General features: G+C 34.3%; 1 protein-coding gene across 1 annotated transcript in view; it reads left to right on the forward strand.

Annotated features, from left to right (window-relative positions):
• Positions 1–18,960, forward strand: part of ITGB3BP (integrin subunit beta 3 binding protein) — a 33,610-nt gene that overhangs the window by 2,354 nt on the left and 12,296 nt on the right. The window contains exons 2-6 of the mRNA XM_062581516.1: positions 1,823–1,865; positions 5,740–5,878; positions 13,115–13,190; positions 16,566–16,644; positions 17,757–17,850. Of these exons, the coding sequence (XP_062437500.1) occupies positions 1,823–1,865; positions 5,740–5,878; positions 13,115–13,190; positions 16,566–16,644; positions 17,757–17,850 (431 nt within the window). The remainder of the gene's footprint in view (positions 1–1,822; positions 1,866–5,739; positions 5,879–13,114; positions 13,191–16,565; positions 16,645–17,756; positions 17,851–18,960) is intronic.

Consider the following 18,960-nt stretch of genomic DNA (forward strand, 5'->3'; position numbering starts at 1 on the left):
AATCTGGCTCTTCCTCTGGGAAAAGTGGGGCTAAGTTGACCTCATAAAGCCAAAATTGTCACTCTACAGCTCCTTCTAATGGTGAAGTATTTGTCTGGAATGAGACTGCCTCTGGTCCCATATCTCAGAGTATTTGCAGGGGTTCCACAGGCCAGCAGAGGGAAGTCTGGGCTGTTTGCAGCTCTACTGCTGTACACAGAATTTGATAGACTTTAGATAACAGTCTTGACCAGTCCACAGCTTTTTCTTTTCAGAATTTTTCTAAATGTTTATAATTTAGTCAGATTTTCATGTAGTTTCTTATTTATCTTCATCCTAAAGCGATGTTGAGCTCAGATTCTGCTTTACTTTGGCTTCCAGCTTCTTTTGAAGGCCATCATAAAAACTTCCATCATAACTTGCCTTAGTATAACATGCAAATACATTGGCCCCTAGAGCATCCTTTCAGAGTAGATGTATTAATAAATACAGTGTTTCTCTGCTGCCACTGTGGTGGAAGATGTAATGGAGTCTGCATTCCTTAAGCAATATGAGTTGCTTTTTAAAAAAGAAATATATAGTAAAGAATTCCATCAAACTGTTACATGTTTAACTGCCCTTTGGCAAGAATTTCAGTCAATGTTTTGAAAATTAAATGTTACGTGTTTACTTGGCTTTTTGAAGATAGACTATTTCTCATTTCCGTTTTAAAAGAGAGAATTCCAAAGACGTATTCACAGAACACCATTTCCTAAGTTATATTTCAAAGATGTGTTTTCATTCCATTTTTTTCCAAATACTTTATTTTGCACTTTTGGAATTGTAAGATAAATTAAGATATGTTTGGAATGAAGTCATCTTAATTACTTACAGGGCAAAACAGACTTTTCTGAGATGAAAACTGTGCACTAAGTTCTTGATATATAATGTATTATGTATGTTTAATGGAGACTGTCTTTATAAAGATTTTTTTTAATTTTTCTTGTTGTTCCATATAATACTTTAAACTGTTGTTAAGATTTAAGAATGTGCTTAAAAAGTTTCAGTTGTCGCTGGGAAAAATAGTCTTAATTTATGTTGACCTTTCTTTCCTTTGAGTATTTAGTCTGCATTCAATAAAATTTTGATGACTGCTCTTTAGAAGACAGCTGTACGATATAAAGTATTATAAATATTCAGCTTTCCTCTCTTAGCGTTGCCATTAACAGCTGGGCATCCAGTTCAGCAGAGCAGATTTTGCAGAGAGAGCTTGGCATGTTCCTGAATCAGTATAGTGAAGAAGACTAGAAAATAGTTTCTTATGGTTTGGGGACCTGTAAAGACATAGAGCATCTGTTCCCTGGTTAAGTCATAGTCTGGTAGCACTGAATCATGTTAAGAGCTAAAATGATGGTAAGAACTGCTTTTTTCACCTTGGCTGTACCTGTGTTTTAAATGCCTAATACATTATTTCTACTAATGGCAAAATAATTTCCACACTTCTTCAGAAGGTATGTAAATGATAATGATCTTGTATTTTTTTTATTTGTAGTCCCTGAGAAAAAGATTAATGTATATTTTAATAAAGTCCTGTGCAATTTTACTTCAGTGTCTTCATCTTATTTGTGGTATAAAGTGGAGAATTCTTCTGCAAACACTTTATCCTTCTAAACAAGCAATGTTTTTATTATGTAGTATTTTAACAAGTGATATATTTGCTTTAGATGACATTAGTTTTCTTCTATAGTGTGAAAAATATAATGCATCTATGAGAAGGATAAATTACTTTAAGATTATAGACCTTACTACCAGAGATCTTTGTGTCTAGGTGATCATAAAATTTGTCCATATCTTTCTCTTGTAGAGTTAAGAGAGCACTCAAGTTGGACGCTGTTAAAAAAGATAATGTAAGTATTCTATTCCATTGTGTATGGAATCATCTGGGGGAGGGGTATGTGTGTATATATACATATATTTAGAGAGAGATAAAATGATATTTCATTAGAGTTGTTTATAGTGTCACAGATTGAGATTTTTTTTTAGACAACATCCAACAAGGCACAGAATTGTTGCTGAAAATCTTAGAATAAAATTTATTGTGTTCCATTTGTCGTAGAATTGCCTGGCTTTAAAATAATGTATGTTTGCATGAATGGGTTGAAAATAACAGGAGAAATATGCATGTTTTTATTACCTTCAGTATTTACCCAAGAGCTGAATGAGTTAGGATCCTTGGTGAAATCATTTATTAGAAATTAGCTCCATTATGCTGGAAGCAAATGTTCTGCCAAGTACATGTAACAATATGGAATTATAATGCTGTAATCTGCATATTATAAACTTCAAAATTGAAATGAAAACATTAAAGGCATTTTCATGTCAAGGATATAATTACCTCCCTCAGCTAATCTGACATAATGAAACAATAAAATACTAACACTGCAATGAATTCACTGCAGTTATCACAATAAAAATAAAATTGTACTGTCGCTATTATTTTTTTGTAAATGCAGCTATACTATACTCCCAGTACCTGCATGTCATGACATATGTCGGTTTATTATCTACTTCTACCAACAGTGGGTGTTGCTACAAACACCAATACAGAGGAGCTTGTAAGGTTGCTAGTGTTTAAGGTAAGGAGAAATTTGGAAAAGTATATAAAGAGAAATAGCTGGTCAGTAGATGAGCTTCCAATAAATCTCCACATCTATGACATTTTAAAGAGATTTGTTTATATGCAGTACGTATTTGGAGGTCTCACTGGGTATTTAGCAAACTAGAAATCTGTAAATTCAAATATTTGCTAGATTTTTTTTTATTTAAACAAAGGTGGCAAAATACTGCAGTGGCACTAAAAAAAATCATTAGCAATTTAATTAGCAGCTTAGTGTACCATTACCCAACTTGTTCTGCTCAGAATGCAGCTGTGACTGTAATTTTGCATCTGTTTCTTAGGTTGTAGTAACATTTTTGTAGATGAGTGGTCCAGCTAAAATCACACCCAGTTCTTTTTCTGCCTTAAAGCTGTTTCTCTGTCTTCCTCCTTTCTTCTCTTCTCTTACTTACAAGCCCCTCTCCCTCCCCTCCATCGCAAAATACCCTGAAATTTTGGTGAGGCCAAGAATGTGGTAGAGGCTGTAACAAAAAGAATCATTCACATAGATACCAAGAATATGTGTATTTATGTAGAAATGCGGAAAAAGAGTATTGTGTTTCAGGACATTTAAATCAACTGCTAACTGTCTGAAATTGAGAAGAAAACTTCTGTGAGTTACATAATAGTCCATTATACTGTTAAGTACAATTAATTTTCCTAGTTTTATATTTACTGCCTCTCTAAGTGTATACTTTAAGAATATTTTTTATTATAACACCTCATCAGTTTAATTATATAAAATTAATATTTTTTGTCAGTAATTTATGCAATAATGAAATGTAACTTCCAGGATTTGGATTCCTAGTAGGTTGTAGTGGCTTTAAGTCATCTCTGTTTGCAGCTTTGGGATCTGAATTTGATCCTGATGCGACTTAGGACTCTCACAAGTATTGCCTAGTGAATCTCATTATTGCCATTAAAAGTATCATTTCTTCCATCTGGCCCCACCGCTTCTGCTTTTGAAACATAAAATAGCTATAGTTAAATTTTCCAGGGGATGTTTGTGAGAAATCCTAACCTATGAATGGGAACCTGCAAGAAGTTTCTTTCCATTATATGCAATATTCTTGACTCAGCCTCACTGGCTCACAAAAAAAGCCCCAGTAGACCCTTGTCTCAGATCATGCAAGCAAATCTGGGGTTGAGAAATCCTAACTAGGCTTGAAGAAAATTTGTGGGTCCCCTTTCTTTTATCTGGTTTAAAGAGGAGGGAGTAGCAAACATGCTACATCCAGAAAAACATGGCAACACGTGATTCAGGATGAAAAGCAAATGAATGAATAATTTGATATGACAGAGGAAATGTCAATAGCAAAATGCAAATGTCAAGTTGTTTCTTTTTTTTTTAGACTTTAAGTACCATGGGTTCTTTAATGAATATGAAGTGAGGATCTGGATTTTATATTTTAATCATGATATTGAAACAATATAAATATGAAGAGATTACAGAATAATCATATTTAATAAAGTTTCCAGTGAAGAAATCCTGTATGAAACTCAGTGATTGTTATGAGTGACATGAAGACAAATGATATATAATCAATTTTATAGAAGGAATAAACGCAAACTGATAGAAAAGTATAGTTTTTTGGGAGGTAGGTATTTCTTTGCTTCCTATAGTTGCAAAAAAATCCAACCTTGCTGCAAAACTCTGAAGACCCAGGGTTGTAACAAATTAAAAGCTGAAGAAACTTCCAAATGGATTTCTCTGTGGTATTTGCTTTTGGTGGTACAGTGTTTCCAAAGGGGGGGGGGGGGGAAAGTCGTCAAATTTTAGAAAACAATGTAGCTGTATTACTGTGTTTATATTCCCTTTTCTAAGCCCTTGAGAAAATATTGGAAGTGAGTGGAAAAAGCGGTCTTGGCCAAAATGTCCCTGGATTGTTTGCATAACAGATGTTAATACCATGAAATCAGTTGTTCACTACCTGTGTTGGTCACTTTAGAAATAGCCAATCTTGTGTGGAAGCTATAGGTTATTTGCCTGATAAGTTGATCTCCTTGAAATGAAAATGTTAGGCAGGAAGGGAATGTTGCTGTTTTCAAGCTATGTTTTTCAGCTTGTTACAGGTTGTACCTTTCTGGTCCTTTGTTTAATTATTGGATCAGTTGGTAACATTATATCTTATCAATGTAGATCTGGTAGTATGTGTATTGCTTAATACTTAAAATTCAGTTACCTGCCAAATCCCTGGTCACTAGATCAGTAATTTTTGAGAGGGTGAGATGCTGCTGACCCCAGTGGAGTTACCTGTTGAGTGCTACATGTGTTTGATTTCTCTGTATGTTTCCTTTTTGATACAGTCATTAATGATGTTAATTAAAACTGCTAGACTTCTGTGGTTGGAAGGAAGTTGTTACCTGAAGTCCTTGATGTGCAAACAAATATTTTTTTTCCTCGTTTTTAGTGTAGTGGAATTACATTTTCTCAGAGTTGCTGAATTGCAATCCAACCTATGAAGTAAACTGTGCCCCCAGAGAATCCTAGTTAATATTTCAGAAATGCAGACTGTTTAGAAAAATAACTTCTCTGCACAATCATTTTATATCATTTAAACATGTTGAAACCATAAAGTGGGGGAGGGAGGAATGTATTTTTTATGGACTATTTGGGGAAGAGGCTAATTAACACTTGTTTAGAAAATCATTAGAAATAAGTATCGCTTGATAGAATTAAAATCTAAAGATATTTGCTCATAGTTGATATTTCAGGAGTTATGTTTCAATGCTGTAGAAAAAATAATGCCAATTTTTATGGCTGCTTTTCCAAAAAGTGTTTATGGCTGAATACTAAATCTAATTTTTTAGCTGGGAGGTGAAAGATTGAATGGCTTAACTTTTGTGTAAACCTAATGCTTGTACATAAAGTCTAGGCTTTCCATGGATGGAAGTACATAAAGTTGAATTACTTAGAAAATCTATTATCAAATAATAAATGTTCAGAGAAGGCTTGGCTGGTTTGGGGTGCAACATGCCACTCTCTTGTTAGGAGTAATGGAGGCCAGAATGTATTAGTCTTAAAAAGGAGAGTTTGCAAGTGTTGTGGGTTCAAGGGGATATAGATGCTCTGTTTTCTTTAGCCAATATTTATCTAGATTTTTTTTTCTTCTACTGCATTTTAGCCATCTGAAGCAACACCTTTGAAGACCAAAAAGAAGAATCTAGATTCTTACTCACCGACAACAGGAACATGCCAAATGAGTCCGTTTTCATCTCCCACAAGTCATAATGTACAAAACTTCAGAAATGGCCTATCAAATGGTTAGTTGAACATTCTGTCTTTCTTACTGCAACACTTTTCTGGTTATTGGCTTGATTTAGTAATTTATGTCTCATGTGGCATGTTTGATTTCTTAAAGAATTTTGATTGCTATTGGTAAGGCTGATGTTGAACTTTAAAGCTCATATCTTTTCAGTAGAAATTTTAGAGGGGATTATAATGATTACTGTGAAGAAAGTTTTGCCTTTTGATCAATATCAAAAGTGTATTTGACTTTGGCTCAGCAAAAAAAAAAAAAAGGCAAAATCGGCATTTTTGGCAATAATTCTATTAATTCCTTTGAAGTTAAGCATGTTTATGCTAGCAATGTCCTTTACTCTTCTTCTTAGACCCAGCTTTAATTTACAGAACTGGTATGTGCTACTGACAATGATTTTTTTTTTTTTTTTCCTTTTCCCCCTTTGGATTATACAGGGAGGTGTTCCGAGGTTGCTCTGTCTTCAGATTGTTATAGGGAAGTCCTGTTTTATTCATTTGGAAGGCAGTGCAATTGATTGTTTAGCATACATAGCTGCAGTCTGACTGAACTCTTGCAGTCAGGAGAGCTGGAAATACTGATAGGTATAGCTGTTTGACAGTGAAATAAATAAATGTGTGTGTGTATAAATACACTCATAATTTCTCCATTATGAGTCTTTATGAATTTTGAAAGTTACTTTGATGTTGTCCGATAGAACCTCTCCTTTATCTTCTTTTTGTGTAAGTTTTTAACCATTTTTTTCATAGTGAGGCACTTAAGGCTGTTTCTGATTGAGCTTGTATAGTGCTCAATGTCATTAGCGCTCAGAAAAAAAAAATATACCTGTTATAATTATACTATTTCCTGTTCCTTTTAGGACATGTGTCTGTTCAGTTACACAGTCAAGGTTTTTGAGGTAAACACACTGAGTGCTCCAAAGTGTATCTTCAGTAGACTAACCTTGCTTTTATACATATATAAGTTGAGTTTTTAAAGGGTTAAGGTGTTGCTAGATCATCTGGTGTGACTGACTTTATTTAAAAAAAAAACAAAACAAAAAAAAAAAAAAACCACAAACCTCCTGAGCCCAATAAATTTTGATTCATAGAAAAAGGTCAAATCTTGGTTTGAAGACCCCCAAATGTTGGGGGGGGGGAAGGGCAACACACACTTCCCTTGTTAGTATACTACTTGTTCAATCAGGACTTCTATTTTAAATTTATATATAGTATGTATATATATATATATATATATATATATATATATATATGTATATTTCTACTGTCGTATTTGAATTTGTCTGGCTTTAATTTTCAGCCATCAGTTCTTGTTATACCTTTTTGTTGGGTTAAAGAGCTTTTTATGCCCCATATATTTTGGAATTTATGTGCAGTAATTGAGTCCTCACTAACATTCATGAGTTATGATGAGTAGAAATATTCTGAGCAGGATAGAATAACTACTGTTTGAAATTTATCTAGATGTCTGGAAATTTTTGTGCTATCTATTGCACCGTATGTTCCCACAAAGGATCTGTAAAAGCAGACAGATTTTTTTTTCATAAAACATTTTTAAAAGGAATGCAATCAAGAAATGTTGGGATTCTGTCAAAATTTACCAAATTAAAAATGAAATTACTTGAAGCTTGCAAGCTGTAAATGCTAGGATCTGAGAGCATCATAACCCTTTTCCTTATTAAAAATAGCAGAATACTGGAGAAAGCATGGGAGTATCAGATGTTTTGTTGCTGTTGTAGCTATGTAAAGTTATAGGTCTACTTCTTTTTTTTTTTTTTTTTTCCTGATTAATAGTCATGCTAGCAAATCATATTAAACAGAAGCAGAAATGTTCGATTTTTATCATGTTGCCATTCTTCCATTTGACCTTTGTGTTGTCTTTACTTGTTTGTCAACCACTTTTAACTGGATAGTTATGTACTCACTGTCAGTCATTCTCAGAAGATTCACAACTTTCCTACCAAATCTATAGCTGGTTCCAGTTACTCCCAGAATAGCTGTTCTCCTTTTGTGCTCTACTTTTGAGTTGGGCATTTGCCCCCAGAACTAGTACAGAAGTGCCATCAGAATTCCAAGAAGCCTTTGGAGGACGAATTGGATTAATTTCTGCCCCCTCACACAGTGAATTACAGCATCTCTTGATTGTGCAAATCTGGTAACTTGGAAGGACTTTTATTTCAGAACACCTTTGCCTTCACAAAATTAAAGATTTATTAGCAATAGCCTATAGATAATGCGACTTTAATTTTGTGGCCTTTTTTATAACTATATTAAGGTTTGCAGTGAAAGTCCTGATTTATATACTTCCACATTTGAGGTGGAGGAAGTAAGTTTTTTTGTCTACTAGAAAAGAAGGACCTTTGCCACAGTCCCTCTCCCATCTTGTGGACATTCCTTCTTCTCAAAACTAAATGACATCTTGATTCCTAAAAAGATCATTATTTCGCACAGTGGATATCTCCACTCTTTCACTTAAATCACATTCAGATGTCTGGCTTTTTAGGTGACATTTTGTCAACCCTTCAAGGTATAGACCTCTATGTTCTTAAGGGATTATAAATGATTTTTCTGTGTGATGATTTTCCTCTTCAACTAAGTTGCTTAAAACATTGTCTTAACCAGTGATATCTATAGGAACATTTATGTGCTGAATTTTCTCTTTAGAGTTTAAATCAAATTAGACAGCAGTCTAGCCCCACTGTTTTTCAGACTGTCGTCTAACTGTGGAAAATAACTCTTCTAGTGACCAGTATTATGACTTGGTTTGTTAGGGAACTTTCAGTTTTGACATGTAAATTTACATCTACTTTATTTTTCTGCAAAGAGAAAGATACTTTCAAAGTACTTCCAGGTCAGATGTGTAGGGCATTCTCTTCATAAGTAATAAAATTTTGTGTTTCCACAAAGTAACTTCCATACCAGTCTCAAGATTTGATGGTACTTCCTGCATGGCCTAAGGAGCCTATGGTTTGTGGATGGGACTTTTTTCTTCCCCCGCTCCTGCTAAATGTGGATTTCTGTTCATCCTGCATAAAGAAACACTTAAAATGGAAAGGTTGTCAAGAGATTTCTCTATCAAATGAGAGATATGGTTGTTGTTAGTCTAGCCAGTTGATGTGCCCATACTGGCACCTATCGTATCACAAATTGATTCTTTTTCCAAAATTTGATTGATTATTTTGTCATGATGTGACATCCTACACTTTTCACTGAGGATGGCACAAGAAGTAATCAGATTGAAGCAAAATGACTCTGGAGGTTAAACCAGGCAGATTATTATCACTGAATTAAGATCACCTGTATCCTGAGGGAAGAATCAAATTAGAACAATCTGTGTCCTCATTGACTACAATATGATGTATTAAGAGGAGCAAGCTTTCTGTCAATGTTGGCACATCACAGTTTTCAGTTCTGAAAACAATTCTACTTTCCTAATATAAATGCAGATTTACATTTTCTGGCTATCTGCAAAATATAAAACTGTACCTCAGACTAACTCAATATCCACTTGTGCTTTAATACTTATTTCTTTAAAAGGTTATTGAAATTGTATGTAATAGTAGCAGTCAGATACAAAGTTAAGACTATGGCTCTTTAAATATGTTCCCCTAAATAGCCCTACATGGATGCATTTAGCTTCTTTAAGCTTTCCTTAGGTTTTAGTCAAATGCCTTTTCTGGACAAAACTCATGATAAACCATCAATTAATAAATAAATGTTTAAATGCACTGCAAGCCTGAAAACTTTTTTGGCAGCTCTGCACTTGTATGCCTTATTTCTTATGTAAAGGGGGAAAAAAGGCGGGGGGGGCAAAATGCTTTGCACTAAAATGCCTGCCTATTGGGATGTCAATAGGAAAGGTGAACATGTACTGTAATTCCGTACTAAAATTAAATATAGACATAAGGGAATGTTCTTGTCTATAAAAAGGCTGATCATGTGTTCATATCTGACATTTAGATGGATAATTGTTTGGTAATATAGTAGTAGCCATCTTTCCTCTGTAGAAGATGGTGGCACAGACTTGCTCTCATATCACAGATTTCCAGCTGTTCTTTAAACCCACCATTTCTCTTCTCCTTCTGAAAAGACACTTATTTCAAACGTTTGGGTATTTTAATGGATGATGCTTATATGTGAGGTGATACAGTGTAACCTATATTCTGTTTTTCTATGACCGATATGTAGGAACACAACAGAACGAGATTTTACTGCAAAGTGAACACCATTACTTATTTTACAGTGTGTGAAGTACACAAAGTTGCATACCTAAATGTACCCTCATTGGGGAGATAGCTCAAAGTCATTTGTCTTAAGAACATGACTTTCTTTTGAATAATGGTGTGCAGGAATGCCTCAAAGACTAAATACCCAGAAAATGCTAAGATTGTTCAAAAATAGACACTTACTTATTTTACAGGAAGACATGAACTGTCCCTCTTGTAAGATAGTTTGCCTTTGTGGTGTTGCAGTGTCCTGTTGGGTTGCCTGATAATTTATGTATTCATTGATAAACTACCCAAAGTCCCACAACCCATTTATGAAATAAATGTTTAAAAATCAGAATATTAAATCTTCTCTAGTTCCTCATCATTGTTGGCCTGTATATTTTTAAGATTTATTTTAAATTAATTTACTTATATCTAAATCAGTCTAGGATTCAGCCCTTCTGTAGTACTGGCCTAAGAGTAATTTCAGATTGATAATTGATGGCTGATTTAAATGTAAGTTCTAAAGTACTTAGATTTAAAATGAAATCTTTTGGGGTCTTAACCTTTAGCTACTGTAGTGGAACAGCTTAAACTTTTATAGCACCTTGTCATTCTGAGGAATTTCTGAACGTTTTACAAAATATTAAAATTAAAACTTAATCCATCCTTGAGTGCTGATACTTATATGTAATAGTTTAAATCTAGCAAGAAGAAATCAAAGTGCTTAATACTTAGTGTAGTCTCTCTTTTTCAGTCTGATGTTACAAATGAGACATATTACAGTGAAGAGTGAAAAGCACCTCACTGCAGAGTCTCTTTTTTAGAATTAAAGCATTTATTAAGCCCACGATAAAGACTTACTATAGTTCCCTCTAAGTCTTTCCCATAAGACTGAATTTCAGTTTACAACTGACCCAACATGAGCCAACATGAAGCATTTTTAAGAAAATGTCTGTATCTGTTGGAGGAACAGTAAGAATGAACTAATTGAAAATGCCTCTTTGAGAACTTTTGGGGAACCAGAAAAAAGATCTTTCTTTGGGTGGGTGAGTATAGTCTTGATTGGCTATAGGTAGAATGAACTCCAAAGCTGACTTATATGCAATTCTAAGTCTCTAATTGTTGTCAGAACACTAATGACCTCATTGTTTAAGGGGAAAATGACTATCAAAAAAAAAAAAAAAAAAAAAAAAGTGCATGAATTATGCCCTGACCTCTTCATGAGTGTATACACCATCACCATTTTCTTAGTGTCTGATCCAAAATAATTCAGTCTCTTGTACAAGAGGATAGAACTGTGTCAAAAAAGGGGAATTCTTACACTGAAATAGAAAAAGAGAGATTATGTGTGTAACTGATAATGTTGGCAGGGGAAGAGGACTTCCAAAGCAGAAAGTTACAAAAGCTCTGCACTGTATGATGTCTTCAAGTTGAGCCACAACTGAGCAGAAACCATTTATTCTATTCAGATGTGACCTCTTCATAACTGGAACCTAGAAAGCATAACACCTAAAGTGTTGGAAGGTGACCATATTTATTTTATGAAGCATAATACCATCAATAGTTATTGCTACACTAGTTCTAGTAGATTCATCACAGACTTCTGTACTGTGGGATCCTATCAAGTTTTCATTAATCATTTTATACAACCTGTAGTTATCTGAGAATTAAGTTTATTGTTATAGTATTAATGCTCTGAATTATTTTGTGAGAGATCTACATCTTAAAAGTTTTCAATAATCTTCCTGAGATCTGACTTAAATATTTAAAAGGCAGCCTGTGCTATTCTTTAAGTAGTAGCTAGAAGGGATGCTGGGTTTTTTTTTTCCTGATACTACATTGCCCTCCTGATTTGCTAATTGAAGGACAAGCAGAATTTACAAGGTAATATACTGTTTTTAAAATCAGTACAACTGATACGCCAGCTAAACTTCTAATCTGTTTTGTTCAAATATGATTTTTGCCTAAATTGTTTAGGCAGTGATAACTTGTCTAAGTAAATGGAAAATTAGAAAGGAACTAATGTTTTTGATGATCGTGATCAAGTGTATGTTGTGTATACTCAGTGTTATACATACGAGGTCTTTGTAAATGGCTGTTAAACCACCTTGAGTAGATGGCAGCCAATGAGCTGGAGTCTTTTAGTGCTGCACTAACTTTGTTAATTTTGTCAGTTTCAGTGAAAACATCTCTCCTACCCCCTGCTTTGGGAAAGCAATCTTTGTGTTAGATGCTTATATTGAAATCTGGTTGTTTAAGAATGCTCAAGCTACAGAGACAGAAAACGTGCAGATTTTTTTTTTTTTTTAATCAGGAGGGTAGTTTATTTACCTTATACCGCTTGTGAGCCCAGGCTTTGTTGATTAAATCCATAGGAGTAGACTTTTGTGGTAATATCGTCTTCCTGTTTCCTCGTAGAAACATGCAACTACTCAAAATATCAGTATGCTGAAATATAGAAATGTGACTTGACATGCAGAATAATGGCAACTGGCATGTGATTTATCATGCCCCATCATATGACAAGCACTCAGCTAGAATATTATATTGTCAATATAGCATGTCAGAGCCTTTGGAAGTAATTTGCACTGCCTCCTTGTAGTTGCTTGCAAGATGGAGTTGGGGCACAGGCACTTATTAAAGGAAAATGGTGGTTTCATTGCTCTGTCATTACAGTAGTTTCGTGGTAATGAGTATGCTAATAGGCTGTATTTAGGAGGCTAATAGGACTAAAAGTTATGCCTAGAATGTAGAAACTATATGTCAGAGCTATATTAACTTCCTGTTATTAATACTATAATCCCAACGTTTCCACAAATATAAGTATCTTGTAAACTGATGAGAGGTCAAATTACAAAAGAGTAAATTATGTTACTAGGGAATCTGCCCTGCTTCATAAGTGAGTTTTTTCCTCTTCCTAAAAGATCATTCATCAGTCAAGATTAATACTAACACTTATCTTTATGTGCTTCAAATACTAGATATCTTATTTTTGTCTTTATTGTTTTTGTTTTCTTGTAAACCTCCTAGGAGTTGGAACTGAGCAGAATGATTCAGAAATCCGATTATCCAGAAGAGGGCAGCCTCAAACAGAGGAGAAGGAAGCGTAAGTGTATTTCAGTGTATTGTGGATTAAATTCCATGATTTTTTTAATTGAGAGACATTAATGGTTCTTACAGAATTAAATTAATAGTGATTATTTTTAATAATTTAAATTCACCGGGGCCGAATTTTCAAATGCATTGAATAGCAGGCTTACAACTATAGATCGAGATTGCTACATGGTTTATAATGTAACTGTGCAAGCAGTGCTGCTTTTCACTGGTAGTGGGGCATATGATACTCTGCCAGTTACAAGAGTGATACCCATAATACTATACAAAGGGGTATTGTAATTAAGTTAACTAAAGGATTGTAGTTAACTAAAGGAATGCGTGTTTTGTGTTTCCAGACTCTTGAAAGTGTACATTCTTTACCTTTTTTGAAAGCATTAACTATTGGCAAAAATACACTGCCAAAATCACAGGGACACTTTCTGATAAAAGTAACCACAAATGTCATGATTAATCTTAATGTTTGTTTTGCAAATCTTTTAAAAATTTTTGTCTTTTCTGCCGCAATCTTTATTTATAGGCCTGCTGACATTAATGGACTTTGGGCAGTCCACTTTAGTAAAGCACTTAAGTTCAGGTGAAATATCTGATTAACTGCATTCCTAGACTTGATGGATGTGAGGAAGGAGAAATTGCAAAATGTGTTATAAATGGGGCTGTTTGTGTCTCATTTTGTTAGTAATGCCTAATCTTTTCTTTTATAAAAATATATACATTTAATTCCTTAAAATGTTGTCAAATTTCAGCTGAAACGTGAACTGAAATTTTCTGTGACAAAACTGGGTTGTCAATCTGAATGTGTTATTTTTTTCAGCCAAAACAAACACACTCATCCCTAAGAATGAAACAAGGGAAATGTTTGCTCCATAATAAAATGTGGTGATTGGACAGCTGTGAAACTCCATATGTTGGGTTGTATCAGGGATGTTGTTCATCTTCATGCAGTTATCCAAGTTAGAAGTCTTTTTGAAGTTATGAACTTTTAAACTACAGCAGTTGTAGATGCTTAGTACAGAGTTCTTTAAGCTTCAGTCTAGCTAAAAATCTGAAAATATCCTTCCTCAATGAGAATGTTCATACCTCTTACAGCTAGAACAATATTACCCTAGATCCTCCCCTATCAGTTTCCATCCTTTTTACTCGACTGAAATTGCATTTACCTTCTTCAACACTCTGGCTATACTTTTTGTTCTTGAAATCTTACTATCCTGTTGTGTTGTCATGCCTTCTTAGTTATTCCTTCAGCATTATTCCTTCTGGTTGATCCTTCTTTTTCCTTCCTCCCCACTTTTCCTCATCTTTCTATCAACAGTACCTTTTCTTCTCCTTTCATGTTTTAAAATAAGTTCACTTTTGAGCACAAATCCAAATAACATATTTCAGCAGAAGACTTGCAAATACTTGTTTTTTCTATGCCACCTTTATCCAAGATGAAATGTTGGTATACATCTTTGAGATCTATCTGAGAAAGTCTGATTTCTGGCTCTGCACCAAAATGTCTGTGTCACATTTATTCATCTCTCCTCTACAGCATTCTCAATTTTGCTGTCATTCTGTGTGACATGACTGTCCTGTATTTCATTCAAGCCCAGAACCTGGCTATCCAATTCAAATTGTTACCTAAATTCTCATGTCTGTAGGTCCTGCATATTTTCTCTCCAGAATACCTGTGAGATGAATTTCCTGTTGTAACAGCTTGTCACTGAGAGCTTACCTCCTCCAAGCATAATGAAAACCTCCATTTCCCCACACATTCCTTTGTCAGCAAGCTTCTTTGTGCCTTGATTGCGTTCCTACTTCTGGTAATGGTCATACTGTAAGTCCTGTTGATTTGAAGGCAGAGTGCTACCACTGTGCTGCAGTTTGTGTTACTGGAAGAAGTATCACTGTGTTAGTTCTGTATTTCCTGCAAGCTAGTTAACCAACTGACTAAATTAAAGGGTTGGAATTTTGTACTTGTGTGGGTTTCTTTCATTACATGCCTAAGTGTACGTTAATTCTGTCATTCTGCTTCTAGGTTATGTTGTATGTGTTCAGTATTTGTACTGCAAAATGCAGTAGTGCCTGGTGTCCCAGAAAAAAATCCTCTTGGGGCTAGATGTTTTACACATGCATTTATTTTTACTGACAAATACTATTTTTGACACTTACTCAGATAAGTATTATGTTTCTTATGTTTGAAGATATAGCTCTTCCTTTTGATAATTCCACTTAAACTCTTAGATGTTGTTTTTATTGTAATGGATGCTTACCTCTGTCATTAAGCTGAAATTCTTTCATTGTAGGATGGCAAGCTTTTTAAGTGAGGGAGCCCAACAGACAGTAGAATTGCTTGAGTGGCAGTTTAGATGTTGAGAAATTAAATCTTACAGTTGTACTGGTGGAAAGCTCTAAGCTCTGATGAAAGCATTTTTCTATGATACAGTAAATCCTTTGATCAACATGTATAGACCTTTTTCTTAGTGATAGTAGCTTTAAAGTTACAGGACAATTTGAATAATCATAATATTTCTTCACATGTAAATGTTTGCATTCAGCAATTCAGTGTGGCTTAAAGGCAAAATTTTCAGAGGTCAAGCAGTTAGTGACATGCCAGTAAAACACCTTTATAAACTAGCACCTACACAGTAATATTTTATGTGAATTTCCATACACTTTACAAATGAAAAAGTATTGAACAATACACCAACAGTAGCATTTTCATTCCTGTATAGCCTTCTGTTGCCTTGTAGAAATGCAATAGTGATCACTTTTTCTCCTATTGTAATTCTTTCTAAATATTTAATTTGAGGTGTTCTTTTAAGTGTGAGTCTCCCTTCTATGTGAAGAAGTAGATGTTTTCTTTGCTGTTTCCATTTGATTTCTGTGTTGATATACTTCAAAGAGAAGCTAGTCTAAATCTGAAAGGGGAGATAGTGCAATGAAACTGAACAAATAATGACACGTGATGTTCACATTGGGCTCAATTTTAACTTTTAGTGTGTCCTATGGTTGCAAGCAATGTCTTATCTTAGGTTTTGGGTCCCTATCCTCTTGATTAAACTCCTGTTTTGGAGAACAATATAGCTTAATTCCTATTTTTACCATTATCTTCCTGTGTGATCATAAGAAAATCTTCTAATATTGCTGAACTTAATTTCCCTGTTGTTGTTATTGGGATATATGATTTTGGCAGTCCCCACCTAACCAAAGGCAACCCATGTTTGGTGGTATAACACAATCAGGTATAACACAGCCTGTCTGTTCACAGCTTGTATAGATCCATCCTGAAAACAGTCTTAAGAAAAACTGAAAAACAATGTAAATCACTTTCAGTAAGTGGTGATGTGACTAATTGAGATTGTTTGTTTTTTAACTTTGTATGCAGGTTCATGGAATTGCAGTCCAAAGTTAAAAATTCGTTGGATAGAATTCTGAAAATAAGAGAGAATCTGACAAGCCTACAGGTTTAATTTACACTGACTTAAGCTCTTTTTCTTTTTTCTTTTTTTAATGTACTTTTAATATAGGACTTGAAATAAAACTTAAATATTTTGCATAAGATTTTCATTTTAAGGAATAGGGAAGAAACTAAAATAGTGGAAATCAAACTGATTTGACATGGGGATCCATGTAAGGCGAGGGAGAGGGAAAGGAAGTAAGGAACTTTTCTGAAACTAGAAAAGTTGCTTTTCCAAGTATAATCACCCTTAATTTGTGTCTTTCTGCTCATTTTGTGCACAAGTAAAATATATAAAGTATCATCAACTGTTATTTATAACCTGTGATGTATGGATTATTACTACATAGATTTTTGTCCTTGAAAATTAAATATCCCTTTGTACCATTTGAATTACCATCATTGTATCATCATTTAATACAGTCCATTTAATATATGCTAAAATGCAAATCATTTTTCTCTTTTTCTCATATTTTATTTTCTGAATAAATTTCGCACAGGATTGGTTGAGAATATATCAATATTCTCATAAATAATTAAGTGTTCTGCAAGTATCGTACTGATCTATTTTACTTGCATATGTAGTCTGACAATGTTTTACTTACAAAAGAACCCAACTACTGGTTTAAAATCTTTCAACTGAAATATTTATTTAGAAGACTAAATTGAAAAATCCTCTGTTCTTCACTAAATTGATTGTCTTTAGAGGTATTACGGACACTGAGGAGTGTCTTCAATAAAATCTTAAATGCTCATAGTTTTCCTTTATTACAAACATATATTCAGGTTGCACCTGCTGCAAGATAGCTTTTCCGGGAATCAAGTGTCTATCTGTTTAAACAGCCCAAGACTTATGAAAGAAGCACGAATAACAGGGGCTTTTTAAGTAACATTTTCAAAGGTACTTGAATGCCATTTTCAAAAGTGGCATACTTTTTTAAACACTTAAGCTTCTGAGTTCCCTCGACTTTGTGCAGTGGAGTTTTATATCACACTTAGAGCTTATGAAAAATTCAAAAAGGAAACATTCCTATTTTCAGATATGTTTAATAAGTTTTAGATGTATAAGTAAGTAATTTTGGAATGAGAAAATTAACAGTATCTTTAATTTCTTTCCAGGCTTTAGAGGGCAGTAGAGAGCTTGAAAATATTATTGGTGTCTCAGACTTGTCTTGCGTCTTGAGTGCTGAAATGCAGAAAATGCAAGTGCTAAGTAAGGAGGATTTTCAATAATTTTTACCCCTTTACAACAATTCAGTAAGGATCATTGCAAATGTTTTCTAGATCTGTACTTGACTGTGTGTTATAATATGCACTTGACGCATATATTTTTGTCAGGACTATCTGTTACAGATGTTTAAATGTCCATGTGCATCCAACCAAGGACATAAAAGACAAGACAACTGCAACTGCCCGCTCTTCTAACTCATAGCCACGGATGGAGAGGAAGAACTTGCAATAGCAACACCTTTTCTGATGTAAATAGTTAGATACTTAGTGGATAGTTAGCTAGTGATTAGGCTAAATGTTAGCACTTTGATTGGGTTTCCTTTCTTCTTTTTGCAAGGAAGCTGTTTTGTTTGTTTGCCTGTGAGGAGGATTAGGCTGCATATAGGTTTCCAGGCTTTAAAATTTGCTATTCATGTGTCTTTAAATGATGGACATACCAGATGCTTATTGTGTTGGGATTAGGGCACTTTACAGATGCCACATCTGTAATACTTTTCCAAAGAAACCCAGAAGGCCGAAGATTCTCATTTATGTGTGTCCCTTTTAGGAAGCTTTTTATCTTTACTCTGAGTTTGGGGTTCTTGAGACTAACAAATGCTTGGCTAAAAGCACAGTCATACTTCTCTTCCTAAACACCTCTTGCAACTAGAAGAGGTGTATGCAATGGGGAAGTGTTCTAATGTACAAAAAATTGCCATTCTTCACTTAGACATAAAAGCAGAAGGGAAAAAAAAAAAAAAGATTCCTTTAAGAGCTAAAATTTCCCGAATCGGAGTGAAAGGTAGTTCTGGGCACCAGAGTTGTGTTGATGTTCAGGCTCCAATCACTACTCCTCAAACAGTGTTGTGTGTGGTGGTTTTTTTGGTGTTTTGTTCCTTTTTTTTTTTTTTTTTTTTTTTTTTTTTTTTTTAATACAAAAGCAACATCTTGTATCTATCCCAGACAAGGGAGACAGTAAAGCCACAGGTGCTAGAGCATTTTTCTGTTCGAAGAACACTGATTCGTCTAAAGCATTAGGCTCGTGCACCCAGCAGTGGAATGTATTTTTGGACCACACAATTCTAAGAACTCTTTTGTTTAAACTGCCATTTCT

Source organism: Rhea pennata, chromosome 8 (assembly GCF_028389875.1).
Source record: "Rhea pennata isolate bPtePen1 chromosome 8, bPtePen1.pri, whole genome shotgun sequence".
Lineage (NCBI taxonomy): Eukaryota > Metazoa > Chordata > Aves > Rheiformes > Rheidae > Rhea > Rhea pennata.